We start from the raw sequence: 21155 nt of genomic DNA, 5'->3' as shown, positions 1-21155 counted from the left end.
TATAGGGTGCCCCTTCAGGCGGCGCTGCTCACCTCTCACTGACCAGTCACCAGCACCTTCTCACAGCTACATTCCCCCCTTCCCCTTCACCACTTCCCTTCTACTTCCTCTTGCCTTTAAATGTCCTGATGATAGACTAAAACTAGTACTGTACTTGAGTAGTGTGATTGTTCCTTGTCTGTAATGCTTTTGATCACTTGTGTTGGGAGTGCAGGTGTGGCAGGTGGTCGTCCACTCTCCATGTACTCCACTACTATAGTCATTCTCTCGGCAGTTACTCGCACACAGTTGCCTCCTGCCTTTCACTACAATAACATGAATACGTATTGTAGTCAGTTGCTGGATAAGTAGACATATCTGGAGTATACCTGGAGTGGCTTCTAGGAGCTTCTCTACAAAGAAATATGTGAGATCCTAAAAGAACAGTATGAGGCAATACGCCTGTATATAACACCCAGTAAACAACATGGAAGTTGAAGATCCGATCACCTTCTTTATAAGCGATATCCAAGACTTTGACAATGGCACTGATATTAACAAGCACAGTAGACTTTGAAGGAGAAATTGACAACATACCCATGTACTCAGCCTTGGGGGTCAAACTCCTGGAACTCCATATTTACAAAGAATTGCAGCACAAGTGTTCAGTGTAAAATGAAGAAAAAGCTAGCATACGGTCGCAACTTCCAACTATGATCTCTTGTTCTTCCTACTCTCATTTATAATAGGATATCTTTGTCCATCATTTTTATTTGCCTCAGTATTTGTCATGTTGTGATTGTATCCCTTGAATTTCTTTCCTGTAGAATGAGAAATTGAGTTCCCTGAGCCATTCATAGCTTAGCCTGCTCAATTCTGGTATTAGTTTAGTTGTACACTTGTGTCTTCAATGTAATGTGTGTGTGGTAGAGGTGCTGCCATGTCTGTGTTGCATACTCCAGTAGCAGTGTCATGCAGGCTGTGCTGAATGAAACCTTGTCATATTCCAGTGATGTTAGCATGTTGTCCTGGACAGCAAGTAGGTCTGTTTACATCCTCAATCTACAGTGTTCATCTATTTTCAATTCTATTATGGTACCAGACATCTGGAAGTGTGACATCTGGAAAAAGGAAGATAAATGTTGTAATAAGTGTATTTGGTCATTTTGATGCCAGGTGGAAAGTACCATTATTTAACATGTTTCAGTTTGTATAGTTCTGAACTATGCCACCAGTGGAATGCTGACCTTGGCATATGCTGAATGTGGAATACATACTTCAGCCACGTTATTGTGACTCATCGCCTGCATAAGGAGAGTGGTGATAATGATAGTGATGATAGGGATAGTGGTGACTGATTGATGGTGTTGGTAATGATGATAGTGGTAATAATAATAGTGGCATTGATAGTAATAGTGATGATGATAGTAGTGGTAGTAACACTAACGATGGTGAGATAACTAATAAGTTTTGCTTTGCTGCAGGTGAGAGTGGGTTAGGGAAGAGCACGCTCATCAACTCCATGTTCCTCTCGGACATTTACTCCAATGACCACCCGGGACCCTCTCACCGCGTCAAGAAAACCGTACAGGTAACGCCTTACCCCTTCCCCCCATCTCTCAGGCAACAGTGCCTTACTTCCCATCCTTATGGGTCCTATGGCAAATGATTGATGCCACTATTTGAATTGGTAAATCAAACTTATGAGAGTTGAGGATGCTTAAAGAAACACAAATTTAACTTCATTATATATATATATTGAATTAAAATTTTATTTATAAAAAGATGTACAATATTTTTTATATTGGCTAATTTTTGTATTAGTTTTTGTATGGACCTTACATTAACCTACACTGTGTCATAACCAGGTAGAGACAACCAAAGTCCTGCTAAAAGAAAATGGGGTTAATCTGATGTTGACGGTGGTGGACACGCCAGGGTTCGGAGATGCTGTTGACAATAGTGACTGGTAAGTCAACCACTTACTTTTCTTTTATATTGCCCATGTGATAATTTTTCTATGATAATGAAATACTCTTTATAGTAATTTAGACTTTCGACTTACCCAACATCTGTCATGCCTTGGTTAGTCTTAATTTAAAATTATAGGCCCTGAGGAATGATGGTTTGAGTATAAATGACAAATCTCCTTTTTAGTGGGCCACTTGGATGTTCTTTAAGTAATGCCCTGCCAAGCCAGATAAACAGGCTTTTCCTTAGCAACAGGGATCTTTTCAGTTGTCTCTAGCCAATCATAGTGGGTAAAAATAAATACTGGAGGAAGAAAAGCTAAAAACTCTGAAATAACCTGCAGAAGATTCATCCGTGTACACTGGAAACCCTCTCCAAGTAATACTCGGCCTTAAAGAGACTGCTAAATATCACTACTGTTTGATTGTTGACCCACCTGGCTCTTGCTTCATAAGATAACTCGGATGATGCTATTCAGTGTATGATTACAGTTACATGTAAACAATGAGGTAACCCTCTCTTAGTGCTCACATTATTCCCTCAACTGATGTTTCTGACTAGCTAGATGTGTTGGCCAGGGGAAAAGCCTGACTAAATTAGTAAAATGATACTGTGCAGTCTTTAAGGTTTATTATTCTGTGTTATGAATGATCTTTCTGGCGGTCATTTCAGACTAAACAAGTTTTTTTTGTCCCTTTTCCCATTATGACTCGGTGAAGACATTTCTAAAGGCCGCAGTGCCTTGAAAGTAATTGTCTTGCCCTGTCCTCTTTAAGAGCAGAACATTGCCTAAGGAAGTAACCAGGTGGTATGGCTCAGAAATATAGGCCTGCTGCTATTTGCTTCTTCAGATATGGGAAGAATTTAATTAAGAATCTTCTGTAAAATTGTTGACATTTTTCAGTTGGCAGCCAGTAACAGACTATGTGGAGACCAAATATGAAGAATATCTTAACTGTGAATCAAGAGTGAACAGAACACAGATCAGTGACAGCAGGGTAAGTGATGGCTGGCTTTATTGCCTAAAGATGCCTCTATATTTGTCATCACATATATCTTGCATCCTAACTCCTTTTATTTATATCAATTTGATTACATTAAATAACTAAGGTATCTCCAAAGGAATGCTTTACACGGTAGTTTTCACCTTTTTGCTGGGAATAATGACAGCAACACATGACACCCAAGAAGGTTTTGCATACATTCATATATTATCATTGTCACACGTTCCACTTTCTTGGAATGAGGAAGGAAGTTTAGCAATAGGTGCAGTTATGTTTCATTTTTTAGGAGGAATGGTTATAGAGGTACTGTACACCATTTATATTTGGAATATGTGTCTTCAACCATGCTCTAAGCTCTGTTAATTTTCATCAAAGCCCAGTTGTTTTAAAGTTTAAACAAAAATCCATAATTGCATAGGATGAAATTACTTACACTACACTTATGAAATTTATTTTACTTATTTGTATTTGCTGGAAGTGCAGGAATAGATGGAACATAGGTACTATATGCAAAATTCTGAGGGGAATGAATAAGATTGATGATGATAGCCTCTTTAAAATGAGAGAAAATAGAACAAGTGAAAATATATGGGTAGGGTGCGTGGGTTTGGCTGGCGGGCGGGCCAGCCGGCTGGTTGGTTGGTTGGTTACTTCATAGTAAATTATCTATGGTAGGGATATATTTGTTGCACTAATTTTTTTGTGTGATACATTGTTAAAAGACTGTTTGGCATTTGTTGTTTTTTCTGCAGGTACACTGTTGCCTGTACTTCATTGCTCCATCGGGCCACGGCTTGAAACCCCTCGATGTTGAGTTTATGAGACGCCTCCACGACAAAGTGAACATTATTCCAGTTATATCCAAAGCTGACACTCTCACACCTGACGAGTGTCAACACTTGAAGAAACAAGTGAGTTATAGTGGTGTTTTATCTGTTTTACAAAGGGTGTACTAACTTTATCATTAGTACCTGGTTTTGAACTTTCATAAGATAGGTAGGCAACAGTCCATAAGATAGGTAGGCAACAGTCCAAAAGAAAATTGGAAGCAGTGTTTAGAAAGGAGGTTAATAATACTTGAAAAGATGCTGATCAATTCACCCTATTTTTTTCGTAAGAGAATTACATAGAATTGGCATCATTATCCTGGGAAGTGAAAATTTAAGTACCTTTAATACTGTCTAAACTCACTTGTCTGTATTATACAGGAAAGACTTCCCTGTCGATAAGCCAGACATTCGGCTAAACAGAATTCTTACAAAGAAGTTAAAAAAAGACCATATTTGTAATTTTTTGTATCACAACTGCTACAATTCTTATTTCCACACACTAAATAAAAAATATAATTTAAAAGAGAAACTGTAGCTTACCTTGTTGTAGTTCGTCTTTTTGTATGATACTGTGCTGTAGATCTTGAAATGTGTAGTACTGGAAAATTTTCATTACCCAATTTTCGTAACTTCAGTTATCCAAATTTCTGTTCGGATATGGTGAAATTTTGCAGAAAATTGTCCCAATCTGATTTTGGACAGATAACCCAAATATTCAATTTAGCGGGAAGAGGAAGCCATCCTACATATCATGCGAGACTCGATCCTGGCGTCTGATGGACAGATATACTGTACAGAAAAATCAAAAGGACAGCAATTGGAGCCTCAAACAGTGTGGCAATAGCAGAGATATTTATGCACACTGTCTTTGAAACAGCTAGAAGTGACAAAAATCAACAGGACCTCCCTATATATCCGAGATACATTGACAATATTTTTGGTGTCATGGCAGAAGAACGACAGCAATTAACTGACTTCTTTGACTGGGCAAACACAGTCCATGGAAACTTAAAATTTACGCTGAAGTACATGACCAAACAATTCCCTTCCTAGATACGAGAGTATACATAGACGAACAGGATAAGACTGCTGACAACAGCCTATTACAAATCTACGAATTTACACTCGTACCTGCTCTACTCCCCAAGTCACCCTCTCTTCCTGAAAAAAGTCGCTTCTGTACTCACTGGGCATATGGCTAAAAAGAATCATTAGCAAGGAGCAGGACCTACAGGAGCCCCTTGAAAAACTGTGGATGCTGTTTAAGGGCAAATGCTACCCAGATGATGATATTCTTGCAGCAGCGATGAAGGTTTTAGGGATAGACAAACAGATTCTACTAAACACGGGATGGAGACACGACCCCAATGAGAGATTGATCTTACCTTTCCTCTATTTATGTATGACAGCACTACACAATGTATAACCTATATGATTACACTACAGTGTATAACATGTATGACTACAGTACACTATTTATTCTTCAGGTACTTAATGAAATAGCCCAGCATAAGATAAAGATATACGAGTTCCCAGAAGATGAAGGAGATGCTACTGGGAGTAAGTTGAAGCAGAGAGTACCTTTTGCAGTTGTTGGTTCCAATACTACGGTGGAAGTTGAAGGGAAAAAAGTTCGGGGTCGCAAGTACCCCTGGGGAATAGTGGAAGGTGAGTGTGCTCAAGTGGGCTCAACTATTATATGACACTATATTGTTAAGTCTCTGTGGCATAAGAAAATAATAAAACAAAAATATAAGTGAATCATTTAGATTGTTTCAGTATTTAATGAAAGTTTATGTTTAAGATGTGTGCTTACTTTACCATTGTATTGACTGTATAATGTGATCTGTTGTTAACTTACCAACTTGTGATTTCCTCAGCATTAAGCACTCTTGTATTTTACACAAGGTGTCCTTTTTTGTATGTCGCTCTCCTTCTCTACTTGTTGTTAAAGTAATGGACACTAATGCCTAATATGAATGCTTTATAGATAACTGCTAATGGAGCCCCTGAATCTAGGTATGATATCGACCTGTCTAGTCCTCTCCTTAATTTTGACAAGGAAATTCATCAATATTTGCTCTTCCCATTCTCCTGGTCTCTTCATAGCATTCTTGGTTTCATGTCATTGCTGACCTTTTGTGTGTGTCTTTATTTTCTGACATTTGTTTTACAACTGTCATTAATTTTAAATGACAAACAAAAGGGCACTTAGAAGGGCCAGACTAGGGTCTGGAGAGAAGCAGAGAGGCAGTATAAAAATGACAATGTGGCCAAAGCCAGAGAGCAGCCAAAGTTACTACACAACCATATTATAAGACAATAATAAAGGGCCAATTTTTAGTTAGAAACCAAGAGGCAGGCCTGCAAAGATGCACACATCCACCATACGATCATAAACTGAATCCTCACCAACACACCCACTCAAAACTCTACCACGTCAAACCTACCCATACCCTAGGCTCACACACCCAACACCCTAACTACAACTCGCTAACCATTTACACCCACACACCTCAATACACCCACTTGATCTGGTCACCCCACCTACACCACCAGTACTGTGAGATTTGCCAGGTAGAGTGACCAGAGATAATTAATTAATTAGTTGTAATCAGAACATTTAGTAATTTTGATAATTTTACAGTTGAAAACATAGAACACTGTGACTTCATCCCTCTCCGCAACATGATGATTCGCACACATATGCAGGACCTGAAGGATGTGACCAATAATGTTCACTATGAAAACTACCGGTGTCGCAAGCTAGCGGGCGGGGGTGGAGCAGACGGAAAAATTAAGCTCTCAAACAAGTAAGTTTATTTTTCTGTGTACTATAAGTGCTTGTTTCAGGTACAGTATTTTACAAATACTGTAGCTATGACAGTACTTGATATTAATATTCTTAAATTATATCATCATACTCACAACAATACAAAAAAACATCAGTATGAAAACAAACTTTATTTTTAAATGATTAGCCTTAGTGCTTTATAAAAATGGAGATATACCCAGGACTGGTACTTATAAAAGGGCAATATGGGGTAGGAGTGAGGCGAAAGCAAGGGATATGAGGGACTGTCATAATTTATATTTATGAAGTATTAATTTAAGAAGAGTAGTAGTAATGTTGAATATTCCTTCATTGTGTTTGATGGTGTTTTAAATGTTTAATGGCTGCAAACTCTATACATTGCCTCATATTTCTGCGTTCTTCTCTAATATGTTCGTATTAATATGAACATACAGCAAGATGAGCTCGTGTATACTAAATCCAGAAATAATTGACAAAGCACGTGTAGGTTAATATTTTGAAACTTACATGCAAGAATTTGCAAACATAAATAAATCTTTTTGAGTAGAAAATGGGGAGAGTCCTTGTGGTGCACACAGGAACCAGGAAGAACCAGGCCTCATGAGCTTGATGGTTGCTCCGTCTACACACACTCAGGAAGCATTAACTAATGTCCCATAAGCACACTGCACAAATAAATCATAGTATTCTGAAGAATAAGATTCTACTTTAGTTCTGGTTTCCACCTGTCCATCCTAGCAGCAGTTGAGGGCAGTCATAGTTCACTGTGGGGAAGTCAGGTTATGGTGTCCGTGCTGCCACCTGGTAGTGATCTGGGGTAGTGATCTTATGGATCATTTGATAATTAGCCATTATACAGCACTCAGTAATATAGAAGACAATCTCCATTGACTACATTGAACATCATATAACGATATGGAAGTCTACCACTACTGACAACATTGCCACTTCTCATACTGGCACACAATGTTAAAGTGTGGTAGCATTTGTGTGTTCCTCAATTAAGCGTTATTTTCTCTACTACAGAAGCAGAACACCTGGAAAAAGCTTGCAATACTTTGTACAGGGATCATTTCTCTTGTCATCTTGGCAATAGATATAATGCATAACTTGTAGTTTTTAGATCAGGTTTTATGTTCTGCTGCTTGTACTTTTAATTTAATTCTGCTAAAGAATGATGAGCTTGAACTATTATAGCATTCTTAAGGTTAACACATTTTTGCAAAAGATAATAGACTGAAATGCCACGTTTTCCTCTTGTTTTTGAAGTAGTTTCAATGAGATTCTTAATGACAGTGGTAAAATCTGTCATAATACCCTTGATAAAGCTCAATGTGTTGGCAGTATTGTCTTGTATAAAAGTACTTTTCGTCTGAAATATTTATATTGTATGGATGAAAAAGTAAGTGAGTGCTGGTGCATCAAGCTGCATGCCTCAAGCTGTATTACAGATAAAGTAGTACACTTGTGTGACTGCTGCTGAGTAATGGGAACAGCATGCACTCACTTCCTGGTTCTCTGAAACCTGTACACTGTGATGCTGTCAATATTGATCTAGTTTACTTATTTTTATTGTTCAAATTGATGATTTCACCCTAATTTGCCAACCTTTGCTATTTTTTTTAGGAATCCACTTGCTCAAATGGAAGAAGAAAAGAAGGAACATACAAACCGCATGAAGAAGATGGAAACCGAGATGGAGCAAGTCTTTGAAATGAAAGTCAAAGAAAAGATGAGCAAACTTACAGAATTGGAAGCAGATGTAAGTGTTATATTTTTGAGAGACATATAGTTAACTCTCCTTACTAAATAATGTCAAGTTGTAAGGTAGTGATGGCATGTGGGCAGAATATAGTTTAGAACAGACTGTGTTGAAATCAGTGAGGGGAGGTGAGAAGGAACTTACATATAATATAAGGGAAATTGGCTAAAGGGACAATGAAGGGGGTGTGTGCACAATAGGCATCAACAACACTGTGTGTACATCATTACTCTCCTGTTAAAGATGAAGACAAAACCCAGTCCATATGTGTACATAGAGAGAACCTTTATTAAGGATAATTTTACAAGTATACTTTACACAATTAAAAAATTGAATCATTGGTCATTTGCCTATAATGTTACCAAATATGCATATTCCTCCTTGCAAGTATTTTCAATAAAAAGACCAAGAAAGGAATCAAGGAGAAAGAGAGACAATAAGGAAGAGAATTAAATAGAAAGAGACAGGATAAGGAAGAGAATTAAGGAGAAAGAGACAGAATAAGGAAGGGAATCAAGGAGAAAGAGGCAGGATAAGGAACATAATTAAGGAGAAAGAGACAGGATAATTAAGAGAATTAAAATCAGTTGTTCAGTAGACAAAGGCACAGAAATTTTTAGGACTCGCTCATACTTTTACTGGCAGAAACAGACAATTGGAGATGCATTTATGTTATGAGGAGAGAAAGGAATGAATGTCATGGAAAAATGTAGAACATTAGTTGATTAATCATGAGAGTATTGAAATGGTTTGGTTGTATTAGTTAAATTGATGACAACAGTGGTGAAAAGTTTGTCTCACTAAATGTGAAGGTAGAAGTAAGAGAGAGAGAGAGAGAGGGGCAAATACATTGAACAGACGTATTGGCGAGTGAGAGATGAAGCGGGGATCAAATATGATCAGTACAGAAAAAAGTAATAAGCTAGGTTGAATCAGTCTATTAATTAAGGTCCCATTAATGTTGAACAACTTCTTTTCTTAATGATCACTCATGGAAACCAGATTACAATTACAGGAAGTCCTATTGAATGGTAAGGTGGTGCTATAATATTTTGCGGGAGTTTGATGTTGCTGGTTCTACAGTATGTTATGTGGAAGATTTGGCAAGTGGATAAATGTCAGAGTATCTTGTGCCTCCTGTTCCTAGTGCTTTCCTATTTCTTACAGCCTGTTGCCTCTCTATCTGTATCAGAGTGGAAAAGGGGATAATGATGATGCTAAATCACCGAAGTATTTACCTTCTTTAATTTAAAAGATTTTTCATGGTCCTCCCAACCTGTGTGTGTGGGGTGGGGGGAAATAGTATCCATATTTAGTTAACTTTACTGAATATTTTTAATTAATCTACAGCTACAAAAACGCAATGAGTCCATGCGCAAAAAACTAGAAGCTGACTTATCAGAATTGGAAGAAGAACGAGAACGGTTTGAACATGAAAGAAAAGCGTGGGAGGCAGCCAATGGTATAACAGTGGAGGAGCTCCGTCGGAAATCCCTAGAGTCTATCAGCAGAGAGTGAGTACTGAGATTTGATTTGCATAATCCTTGCTGCTTTTTACCAAGTTCCAGCTTCCATATTACTTTCATGACTTGGCAGTACCCATAAGTAAGTAAAATTCAATAGTTTTACTTAAGCTTTAATGTCAGGACTTTGTACACTGCAGCAATTTATACAATGGTATTGCCTCTTAAGTGTGAACTTATTGCCCATTTACAACACTGTATTAAAATATTAAAATAGTATCAACTTTTAAAATAATTTTAGTGTGTTGACTTGTTTTGCTCTGACTTGAAAAGAATATCTTCTGTGATTGGTTCTGTAGAAATATTACCTCTGTGGTTCAGGATAACAACAGGTATCCACTTACTACTTATAGTCATATATATACTGTACTGTGCTATACAGGTTTAAAAAATGTATAATATCAAGCATTGAATGTAATGAAACTTCCTCTTATGGTGGAGCTCTCTGTAGCTTTGCAAGTGCGTGCGTGTAGTGATGTGCTTATATTTGTACATACACGTGTTTTGCATTATGTGAAACAGTAAAACCACTAGTGACATCTGAATACAGACAGCCACATGCTTTACAAACACCTTTTTCTTAAAATGCCTGATTCCCAATTTGGGTTTGTTTGAATTAAGAAGTTTGAATAACTGGTGGAGCAATTATTTCTGAATAAAAATGTGCAATAATATGGAACAATTTTGCCCAGTGATTATACACAGCAGCACTTGATCAGTGTTCATACACTGATGAATGGCTCAGAAGCTTTCAACTCTGCCATGGCATTAGGTACATTAGAGTACATGGTGAAAGGCAGTCTGCTGAGGTTACCTCATCACCATTAATCTCCACTTCAGTCAACCCAACACTATCATCATCCACCACCACCTTTTCTATTTAAATAACATTACTCTGTCAACTACAATCTTCAAGTTAACAGCAGATCAGAACTTCTCATATGGGTGAGAACAAACAAATACTGTTGAATTTCTGCAACAAAATTGTTAATCCCCCCCCCCTAGCTTTTCAGGATGATGAACCACTTATCCGAACACGACAGGTTATCCGTTCAGTCTCAGTCCCAAGGGGTTTGGAAAGCACATGGCTGTATATTATATATATATTCATCTTGAGATATCTTGAGATATCTTGAGATGATTTCGGGGCTTTTTTAGTGTCCCCGTGGCCCGGTCCTCGACCAAGCCTCCACCCCCAGGAAGCAGCCCGTGACAGCTGACTAACACCTAGGTACCTATTTTACTGCTAGGTAACAGGGGCATAGGGTGAAAGAAACTTTGCCCATTGTTTCTCGCCGGCGCCTGGGATCGAACCCAGGACCACAGGATCACAAGTCCAGCGTGCTGTCCACTCGGCCGACCGGCTCCCGATTCATGGAAAAAGTAAATAAATAAAACACAAGATAAAAAAAAAGGAAAGAAATTCCTGTGCTGTACCTCGCCCTGTTACTCAACACAGAGCTACTGCAGTAAGCTATCCCACTAATCAGCTACTACAAGCTAATCCACAGCATATAGACAATTTATTTTGTGATATACATGCTTCCTGGATACTATATAATATGATTAGACAATTTTTTTATTTTTTTTTATGCACAGATATAGTGGCAAGATACAGAATTTTGGCACATAATTTGATGGTTAAGGCTACTTTTCTTGTGGCTTATATTTCCAAATATCAAGTTGGGGTGCTTCTCTCTCTTTGCTGGAGGAGAGGGTTTTGTTCTTTTGGTTTGGGGATAGTGTTCTTCATTTACAACCTTCTACATTCTTAGCTTGTTGGGCTGGGGATACGTCAAACCCTCTGTCCCTGTGGCTACAGTGCAGTATATTTTTGTGTGCACTACTCACACTGTGGTGGGTATATTTTGTTAGCCCTGTTTCTCTCTCCCCTTGTTCAAACACTTGCCTCTTATACATCATTTTTACATGGTGTGATTCAGTGGCCTATGTATTCCTGCTCTCAAGATATGCATGAGTTTACTGCCCTGTCTGTGGCTTATTTATTTGTTGCCACTATGCCCATGGATCATATCTGGGTTTGGGACTATTGATGGTCCAACAGGGTTATTGGCCTCTTGCATGCCTAGGTGGTGTTTGGTTTGCCCCTCACATTCTTCATTCTTCTCCCAAGAGTAAGCTCAGGCTGCCTGTCATCATTCGACTAACTTATTTTCTTCTTAGCTCTTGGTAGTAAGTGGAGCATCCCAGAAATCAAGCATTGAATATTATGAATTGACTTCTTTTGGTGGGCACCAGTAGCTTCCCATTCCCTTCTTTCCCATTGGGATGGGGGTTTATCACAGGCAGCTCCCGAGTAAGAGGGTAGGTCGACTGGGACCTTAGGTGGCCTAGGTTGCCACCTGGTGGTGGTCAAGTCCATCACAGTTAGGTTAGTTTCCAGCAGCAACAGTCATTTGCTTTATTTACTATTTACTATGGGATTTTTTATATTCAAACAGTTACTTGTTCTGTTGAGCTTATACTTTCTGGTAGATTTTACCCTGGTTTTTGATAGATTTGTAATCCTCAAGGTTCCCCCCTTTACTTCACAGTGATCTGGTTCTTGTCCTGGTTTTCTGTAGGCAACAGATGGAACCGAGAGGTCTGGTGTGGGGAGTCTAAGGCTTGGTTACCTTGTGTTTAAGCAAAGGGAACTACTGGGAATATAGCTAGAAAGAGCCATTTCATTACATTCAATGCTTAATTGTTATATTTGAAAGACCAGTGGAGGAATTGCTGCAGAGTGAATATATTAACTCATTGAATTTACAATGGCTTGTCAGTACCATAATTCTCAATTGCTTTTGTAATCATGTTAATGTTATGATAAAGTAATTAGTATCTAATTCATACTTATTTTTAAACAAATTGCCCATTACTATAATGTAGATTTCTTATGAAAATTAAAAAGCAATTTTCTGACATTATTGCTTTGAAAGAAAATCCAGTTCTTAGATATAATATCAATTGTCAGCATTATAATCATCAGTTTTGTAATCTGTAATCTTGCCAATAGAGATACCTGTAACAGTATAAATTAAATTAACATGAGAATTAGTGTATGATGCTGTGAATAATTCTCAAGCATTGAGTTTCACTTAACTGCTTTCAACCAGTTAAAAGTTACCATTCCCTTCAAAATGTAGACATTTTCTCTTAGTTAAAAGGGGTAAGTATTGATCCAGAGAGACTTATCAAGCGTTCAGTAGATGATACTTATCAAGAAGATGTTTGTGTGTGCGTGCGTGAGTGTGTGCTCACTAACATCCGGCTACCTCCCACTAACAGGACCTCCTCCCTGGCGTCTTCCAGCACCACCTCAGGAGGCTCTCAGAAGAGCTCCCCAAAGTTCTCGCGTACCTACTCACTCCCCAGACATAAGTTCAAACATAATGAGCAGTGTAACCAGCAGTGATAGGGCAGGACAACAAGATAAACGAGGGCATCTATTTCTACTTTCACTAATATTGTGTTATGTGTAGCTACTTTGATTTGATTTGATACTCAAGCGAAATAATCAATAATATTTTTTAACAGAATTCATCATTAATACAGTAGTGTGTAATGATGAATATTAGCATAGCAATGTGTTGGTGATAATTGTTGTATATGTATCTTGAGGTTGTTTTACTCGTGTCCAATGACTAAACAACACAAGGATCTCCTGCCATTAAAAATAAATTAATTAAATTCTGTGATGCACGTAAAAATATTTTATTATACAAGCGCTTCGAGTTATGATTTACAATACTGTGCAGATACAAGATTGAATAACCTTAGTTTACCCCCAATGGTTACTTTATGCCAGCCACACGCTCAAATGTGCAGACTGTATACAGTAATTGGCATTGCTTCATGTATCTCGCTGTCTGGTTTACGGTTGTTTAAGAATAACAGTTTATTTGAATGCATCACATTTCCATTTTTAGTGTTTACTGGTGAAGTATTTACCTCTACCTTTAATGCAAACATTAAGGATAGAGGTAGATATTCCAGTAGTAGACATGAAGGGTAGAGGATGTTATTCCAGCATTAGATATTAAGGGTGGAGGGAGGTACTTTATTACAGTACTAGATATTAAGGGTGGAGGTAGGTTTTCAAGTCCTAGGTAGTAAGGGTAGATGGAGATATTCCAGAAGTAGACATGAAGAGCAGAGGAAGCTATTCAAGTACTAGATATTTTCCTCAAAGATAAAGAGAATGAATGAAAGTGAATCTGGTTTGGTGATTAATATGAAATGTTAAAATGGAACAAAAGGCTTAGTTTCAGCATCTGGATGGTTAGATATACTGTAGTTAAAAACCATGTGTGGTTTAAGTAAAGTATCCTGGTACTGTTTAATGTTGTATATTTCTAGGGAATGTATCACACTAAACAGGAATATGTTGTGGTAATGATCAATTTAGTTTGATCAGTTTTTCAGCTTTAACCAAAATTTATTATATATTAAATTTCTGGAATAAAGATTAAATTGTATTTACCATTGGGCAGTTAACAGGTACATAAGGAAACTAAGAAAAACACAGTTGAGAAAGAGACCCAGCTGATGTGGCATATAAATACCAGAATATGAGTTAAAATGAGGCACTTGTTGGGTATTGCAAGGGAAATTAGTTATATTCAACTTGTGTTACTCTTATTGCAGCACTAGTTTTGTATCTGCATAGTAAGTATATCCATAGTTCACTCATGTGCAGGTGCTTACCACAGTCTTGAAGTTGAATGTCTTTGGAGTTCCTTAGTTCATTGTTGGAATAATTCATTTAATTTTTTTCGTTGAATGTTACGCAGCATAGTTGAAGCCATCCATATCTTTGTGATAAAGTTTGTTTATTGACTGCAGTTACTCTCTCTGCATACCATAGTGGCATTACATTGGCATTATTATCAAAAATAAAGATTTGGATGAAACTTTTGAATTTCTTTATCAAAACTTATAATTAGCATTACCAGATATATGAATAAGAATAAAGTAGTGTACTATGGTTGTAGATATTCACTATAATATTTTGGTGGTTGCAGGCCTCTAACAAGAACTACTAGTTTGTGAATGGCAGTTGACCAGTCAGACATCCCATATTGTAACTTGTAAGACCTTCAAATTATTCATTACATTTTATGTACATAATATTTCATTTTCAGTATATTTTAGTTTCCAGGATATAAATGGACACATGTTTATAATTTTCAGACTATATTACTTGTATGAATTCCACTTACAGGTTTGTAATAAACTCCTTGTTCCAAGTTTACAGATAATTGGAACCAAACCCTCCAATACATGAGTGGTTTATCATCACAGTTGACAACACTACAGCAAATCTTGTGGAAATGTTTCCCTCACCATGACCAATCTCCCCCCCCCCCCCCATCACCATGTCCTCTTCCCTATACACCATCTCTCAGCATACAACCCATCATCCTGATAGCACACCACATTTTGATATACAGTATATAGTACTTTACCTAAGGCCAAAAACTGATATACAAAAATGGTAGAGGCTCGCAAAATTGACGATGCCTCGTTGACTTTTCATGGGTCCTCGGGTTGGTTAGATTTGGGCACTTTAGTATAACAGTTTAGTGATGTTGGAATGCTCAGGAGGACGGGTTGCACTATGACCTATCCACCTTCCAGCACCATGATCTAATCCCCTTCCCACACCATGATCTAATCCCCTTCCCACACCATGACCTATCTCCCTATACACCTTCCCTCACAATGAGCTATCCCTATTTCCCCTCATCATGACCTATCCTTCCATCACGCTCAGGATATAATTTCAACATTCACAAACTTAGCACACAAGCCTGATAAGTATGCTTACTAATGCTTTGTAATATTTTTTACTGGATTTGTGTGGCAAGCTTCCATTTCTTGGTGAGGTAAAAGCTGCCTGTGCTTGTTGCATCCCCTACTATGCTTTATTGTCTTCACCTTCAGTATATATAGACCACAGTGATCATCACGGTATAATTCTCAAAGTGCTTTGACTTTGGCAAGACAGTACAGTACCCTAAATAGATTATTGCATGCAATAATACAGTATACAGTGCTGTATATAGAAGTATTAGAATGGATTCAGAAACAATTTAGCAGGAAAAGTTTATAAATGTAATCACTGCATTTACTCATTGGTCACTACTTCCCAACAGATCCACTCTTCATCACAATCGCTTCTGCTTTTAATGTCTAAATATATTCAGGACAAGTCATATGGCAAACAATTAAAATTCTAAGCTAAAAGCTGTTTATACAGTACAGTACAGTATAACATGAATTATAAATTATGTAGTAGATACAGTATACAGTAGATTGATGGCAACTATGTAAATAGTGAACAAAATTATGGTACTTAATGGGTTATTGAAACTTTTAACATTATTAGGGACTGGTTGTGGGCATTATTATATGTCTCTGTATCTTGATAGTTTAAGGAATAATTTGACATATAAACCCCTTAGTTGTGACTATTTATTTGCCCCCTACCCTATTCAAATGTCACAATACTGTATAGCCAAAAATAATTTTTTTTAACAACCAAAAGAGAAAACCCCAGGTTTTTTTTAGCTTTGCCATTAAATTAAACAAGTTAGTTTCGAGTATTTTCTAATACAAAATATGATCTAAAAAACCTAAAACCAATGTACTGTGTGTGTTTTACCAGCACACATTATCATGATAAATAGCACCAATAATCATAATCAGTAAATGTAATTAAGTTTTTACCTCATTCCAAAGATCTATGAAAATTTTTGTCCTCTGAGGAACGACCCTATATTAAACATACTGTACATATATACAGTGGAACCCTTTGTGAACAAATTTAATCCGTTCCAAAAAATGTAACGTAACCCAAATATTCGTACATCAAATAAAATTTTCCCATAAGAAATACGTAATGTAAATTGAATTAATCCAATTCACACACCCAAAAATATTTACTTTAAATATATTTTGTCCAGAATACTAATATCTTTTCTATACACAAAACAATAAGGAATAACTGTAAACTGTAAATAAAATAAACGAACATTTCACTGCACTTTCCCTTTATTGAGGACTCTTGTTGAGGAGGGGGGGGGGGGGGGAAGGAGGGGAGTCCCCTTCCATTATATCAGGCAGTGATGACATTTCTGGGGCACACACTCCCCCTACGTTTTGCAGGCACACCACTAGAACCTGCTTGTGGCTCACTGGATGTCTCACTAAGACTGTCTAAAGACACTTGTTTTTGCCTAAGGTTTAACAATTGTCTGTACTAAGACGCGTTGTCGTTAAAATGTTTAACACAACAGCTTGCTACAGCTTTATCTGGGCTAGTCTTTTCAGCAAAACTTTCCAGTTCTTCCCATACTGTGCACATTTTCCTAGCCAGATCAACCACATGCATATCATCTTCATATTTACGAATGATCTCTTTTTTTTTTTTTTTTTTTTTTCTTCTATCGTTTTCCTCAACTATTTTCTTAGGTTGAACTTTACCACCGACTATCTTGGGGCCCATGGCGTGATATATAATAATTTTTATATTAAGCAACAAAATAAGAACAAAAACCATGAAATTGTTCAGAGAATTCAAGTGCAGTTATCACTAGGTGGGATACAGGCATAAACTGACCTTATTAACTCAGACAAGTATGAATGAGCAGTTCATACTCTGGAGCAGAAGTTGTACACCAGGGCATATTTTCTCACTAAATTTTTGTTGTTCACCGGAGAATTCATATTCACGTGCAATAGTAAACCGAGCTTCCACTGTACAGGTATATAGATATACAGTACATATATATTAGTACATTTTAGGAGGAGATTTTCTTTAATACAGTACATATAATTAAAATTAACAGCATCGTGACTATTGTTTAATATTTTTATGGATATTTTCCATTCTATATAAATAGCTTTAACCATCTAGAGGGTGAAGAAACAGAGATACATACATATAAGCAGTATAAGAGTGTGTGAAGGGGAATGTGAGGTACCCAGTTCTCAAAGGAGGCTGCCGTTGTCACTTGGTAAACATTTGACTTGGCAGTGGAAGAGAAAATTAAGACATGAAATGAAGCATGAGAAACGGAGGAGAGAGGACAACCTTTTATGTATATATAGTGATTGGTAAGGTAAATAATATAAAAAAAAAGTAAGAGAGAAGATAATGTACTCAGAGGAAAAACTCTTGGACATCATACTTTTGATATCCCAAACCGTGGGAATTATTGGCTAGCTTAACCGCATATTATCCATGTGTTTAGGTCAACAAGTGGATTGTTAATACAATGTGTTAATACATTCAACAAAATGTGACTGGATTAGTGAATATACAGGAACGGTCAAAGGTAACTTTATACGAGTTCCCATATGAACACAAACATTTGCCTATAGTAGAAAACAGGCAATCAAACCAAAGGCAAGACATACTATATTGTCTTATCCCCTGAAACAGAGAAAAAAGATGACATCCACCTGGGAATAGCTAATTTAACCTAACAGCATTAGCCACAAGTGTGCAGGGCTGGAGAATGACGTAACCTAATACAGCAACAGCCTCCAGAATACCGGATTAGAAATTAATCCTGCATTCATGACTTATGACACCCACGGTGTGATAAGTCCCTCATACAAGGCTGTGTATGAGGGATGGAAATCGTTATTTTTCTTTATAGATTTGTGCAATATTAAGGCTCAAAAATGAATAGTTTATATAGACCAGGTCTAATGTTAAGGGTATTGGGACAGTGATTAATTAAGATTCAATCAAATTTTGTTCATCCACATCCCTGCAGCTAGCAATATGTTTTGATTCCCTGAAGTTAATGGTATGGTCAGAAAGATTGACATGTAGATATAATGTACAGGAGTGTTGTGCAGTTCGAATTGAGCAACAATGTTGGGACAAATGGGATTCTAATAATTTACCAGTGTCCGCATTGTACTCAATCTTTGCATGGGATCGAATACACACAACCTGCAGCAAATGCTGGCGAGTCCTTGATTAACATGGTTGTAATTGTATTATTGTTTTTGAATATCAAATATAAGTCTTCAAAACCAGGGAAAGTTTAGCAATTCCTTCTGAGTAAGGAAGCATAATCCCAAGATTAGGCCTTCGGATTATGATTGTAGAACATATGCTTAGCTTACCCTAACTCTACATCCAGAACTCTTTTGGAGTGTTGCAACTTTGCCCCAATTTTGTGTATCTTAACCATTTCCTAATCAATAAATTCCATGCAATCCAGAAGACACTGTACGCTTAACTTTAATATGATTAGAATAGAAGTGCACATACGAGCAAATGTTAGTAAGCTTCCTGTAAACATTAAATTTAAAATGCCGTGAACCTTACTAGAGTTCAACCAATAAAGAGTATTGAGAAAGATAATATTGTGAGATCAAAGACTGCTGATAACCTTTCAAGAAAAAAGTTTTGTGAATTGTGGTGTGAAATTAGAAAAATTGAAAAGTTCATTCAAAAGGGTAATGAATGTCGTGGACGATTTCTCTGGTTCCTATAATATATGTAAGGTATTCAAAGATAAACATTCAACTTTCTACAACAGTGCTATATACTGTATAGATGTGATTGATTTAACTACAGGTGTATGTGACATCTCCATACACCCTTACCTTAATGTTACATACCTGATGACCAAACGACACATCAGAAGATGAAGAAACAACAATGTTTCGGTCCATCCTGGACCATTATCAAGTCGTGTGTGAGCAAACACGACTTAATATTCGGATTTGGACGGACTGAAATGTCGTCATTTCTTCATTTTCTGATGTGTGGTTTGGTAATCACATCTTCAACCAAGTTATTGTGACTCATAGTCTGTGTTACATACCTGCACACTGTAACCCTGTAATGGTTGAGAAAGCTGTAACCTAAAAAAAAAAAAAAAGAGCTCTCATAATCCCTGAACATATACTCTACACTGACAACCTTAAACATAGAATGCCAAAAGTGTGTGTGTATGTCTTGCAGGCTCTCTCTCCTATGGTACATCGCTATCTGTAATAAACACTTCTGCACTTGTTTGCATTCTAAAGATCTGAGCTTCTATGTCCTCTGATAACTACTAGAGTTACAGTATCACCATAAGCACACTATTAAACAATTTGATTATATACTCATTGACTTTCTAGCTGACGAACTAGACACCTCTGGCTTTCAATTTGCATACAAAACTGGTCACCCAACAGTGCTTTGTAATTTCTTGGTGGCACAAACTAATCAGTACTACAACTCACAAGGCAGCTCCTTACTAATCAGTACTACAACTCACAAGGCAGCTCCTTACTAATCAGTACTACAACTCACAAGGCAGCTCCATTTTCTCCTTCTGTTTCTGGATGCTTCCAAAGCTTTTGGCAAAGTTGAACACACTAAACATTTTAGAGAACTGTTTAGCAGAGAAATATGTCCTGTCATTCATTGCTAGATATTTATATATTTCTTATCAGGTATGCAAATTAGCCATGAACTGGAATAATGTCCTCTGAAAATTTCTATATAAAAATGAGGTCAAACGGGTGCTGTTCTAAGTCAAATTTTGTTTGCTATCGTGATCCATTGTTAAAAAGAGTTAGAGCAGTTAAGTTGGCTGTCATATAAGCAGTATCAAGGCCAATGTTTTCTGTCATGCTGATGATCTAGTTCTACCCGCACCAACAAGAAATACCATGGAAAACCATAAGATGCGATAATGGAAATAAATGAAAAATATAGCGGAGAATATAACATAACATTCAATACTTCCAATTGTGCTGCAATTTCTCTCAACTCACAAGACTTGTATTATCGAAATCCCACTCTAAAATTATTAGGGAGTGTGGCTCCAGTAGTGTATTCTGAAAAGCATCTGAGGCACATTGTATCCTCAAAGGGGCCACTTATACATTTTTCTGATGCTATCAGAGACCTGAAGGTCAAAACAAGTCATCATTAGTGAACTTGGTCATCTTGATACCTTGTCGAAAGTAAATTTATTTAACAATGTTTATACTTACATGGATTTGAACTATGGAACCTACAAAATGCTAGCCTTGGTAAGCTTAATTATGAATGGAAAAAATATTTTAGGCATACAGTATCTTGGGTTTTCATCTTCACCCTCATTGCATTCTTCTACCTGGCATGGTGTTCAAGCCTACACGCGAGGAAATTATTCACAATGAATGATGATATTTTGTCTGAAAGGAATTGCCCATCCACTAAACTCAATCTACTTTTTTGTTTTTCTCCGGCACTTACTTATC

The 21155-nt window shown here is 37.1% G+C and overlaps 1 protein-coding gene across 13 annotated transcripts in view; it reads left to right on the top strand.

Moving 5' to 3' along the window:
• The window catches only part of pnut (septin 7-like protein pnut), a 108160-nt gene that overhangs the window by 83720 nt on the left and 3285 nt on the right, over positions 1 to 21155 (top strand). For 7 of the 13 annotated variants that reach the window (XM_069335796.1, XM_069335795.1, XM_069335793.1 and 4 more), the window contains 8 exons: positions 1464 to 1570; positions 1848 to 1948; positions 2855 to 2948; positions 3707 to 3865; positions 5272 to 5452; positions 6432 to 6597; positions 8226 to 8361; positions 9712 to 9875. In XM_069335796.1, the coding sequence (XP_069191897.1) occupies positions 1464 to 1570; positions 1848 to 1948; positions 2855 to 2948; positions 3707 to 3865; positions 5272 to 5452; positions 6432 to 6597; positions 8226 to 8361; positions 9712 to 9875 (1108 nt within the window). Of the gene's footprint in view, positions 1 to 1463; positions 1571 to 1847; positions 1949 to 2854; positions 2949 to 3706; positions 3866 to 5271; positions 5453 to 6431; positions 6598 to 8225; positions 8362 to 9711; positions 9876 to 13175; positions 14801 to 21155 lie in introns of those variants that run through there. The other 6 variants (XM_045748220.2, XM_045748212.2, XM_045748214.2 and 3 more) reach the window with 1 other exon arrangement.

The sequence above is a fragment of the Procambarus clarkii genome, chromosome 34, assembly GCF_040958095.1.
Source record: "Procambarus clarkii isolate CNS0578487 chromosome 34, FALCON_Pclarkii_2.0, whole genome shotgun sequence".
NCBI lineage: Eukaryota > Metazoa > Arthropoda > Malacostraca > Decapoda > Cambaridae > Procambarus > Procambarus clarkii.
Note: the sequence above shows the minus strand (reverse complement) of the source record. Positions and strands in the feature narration are given on the sequence as shown.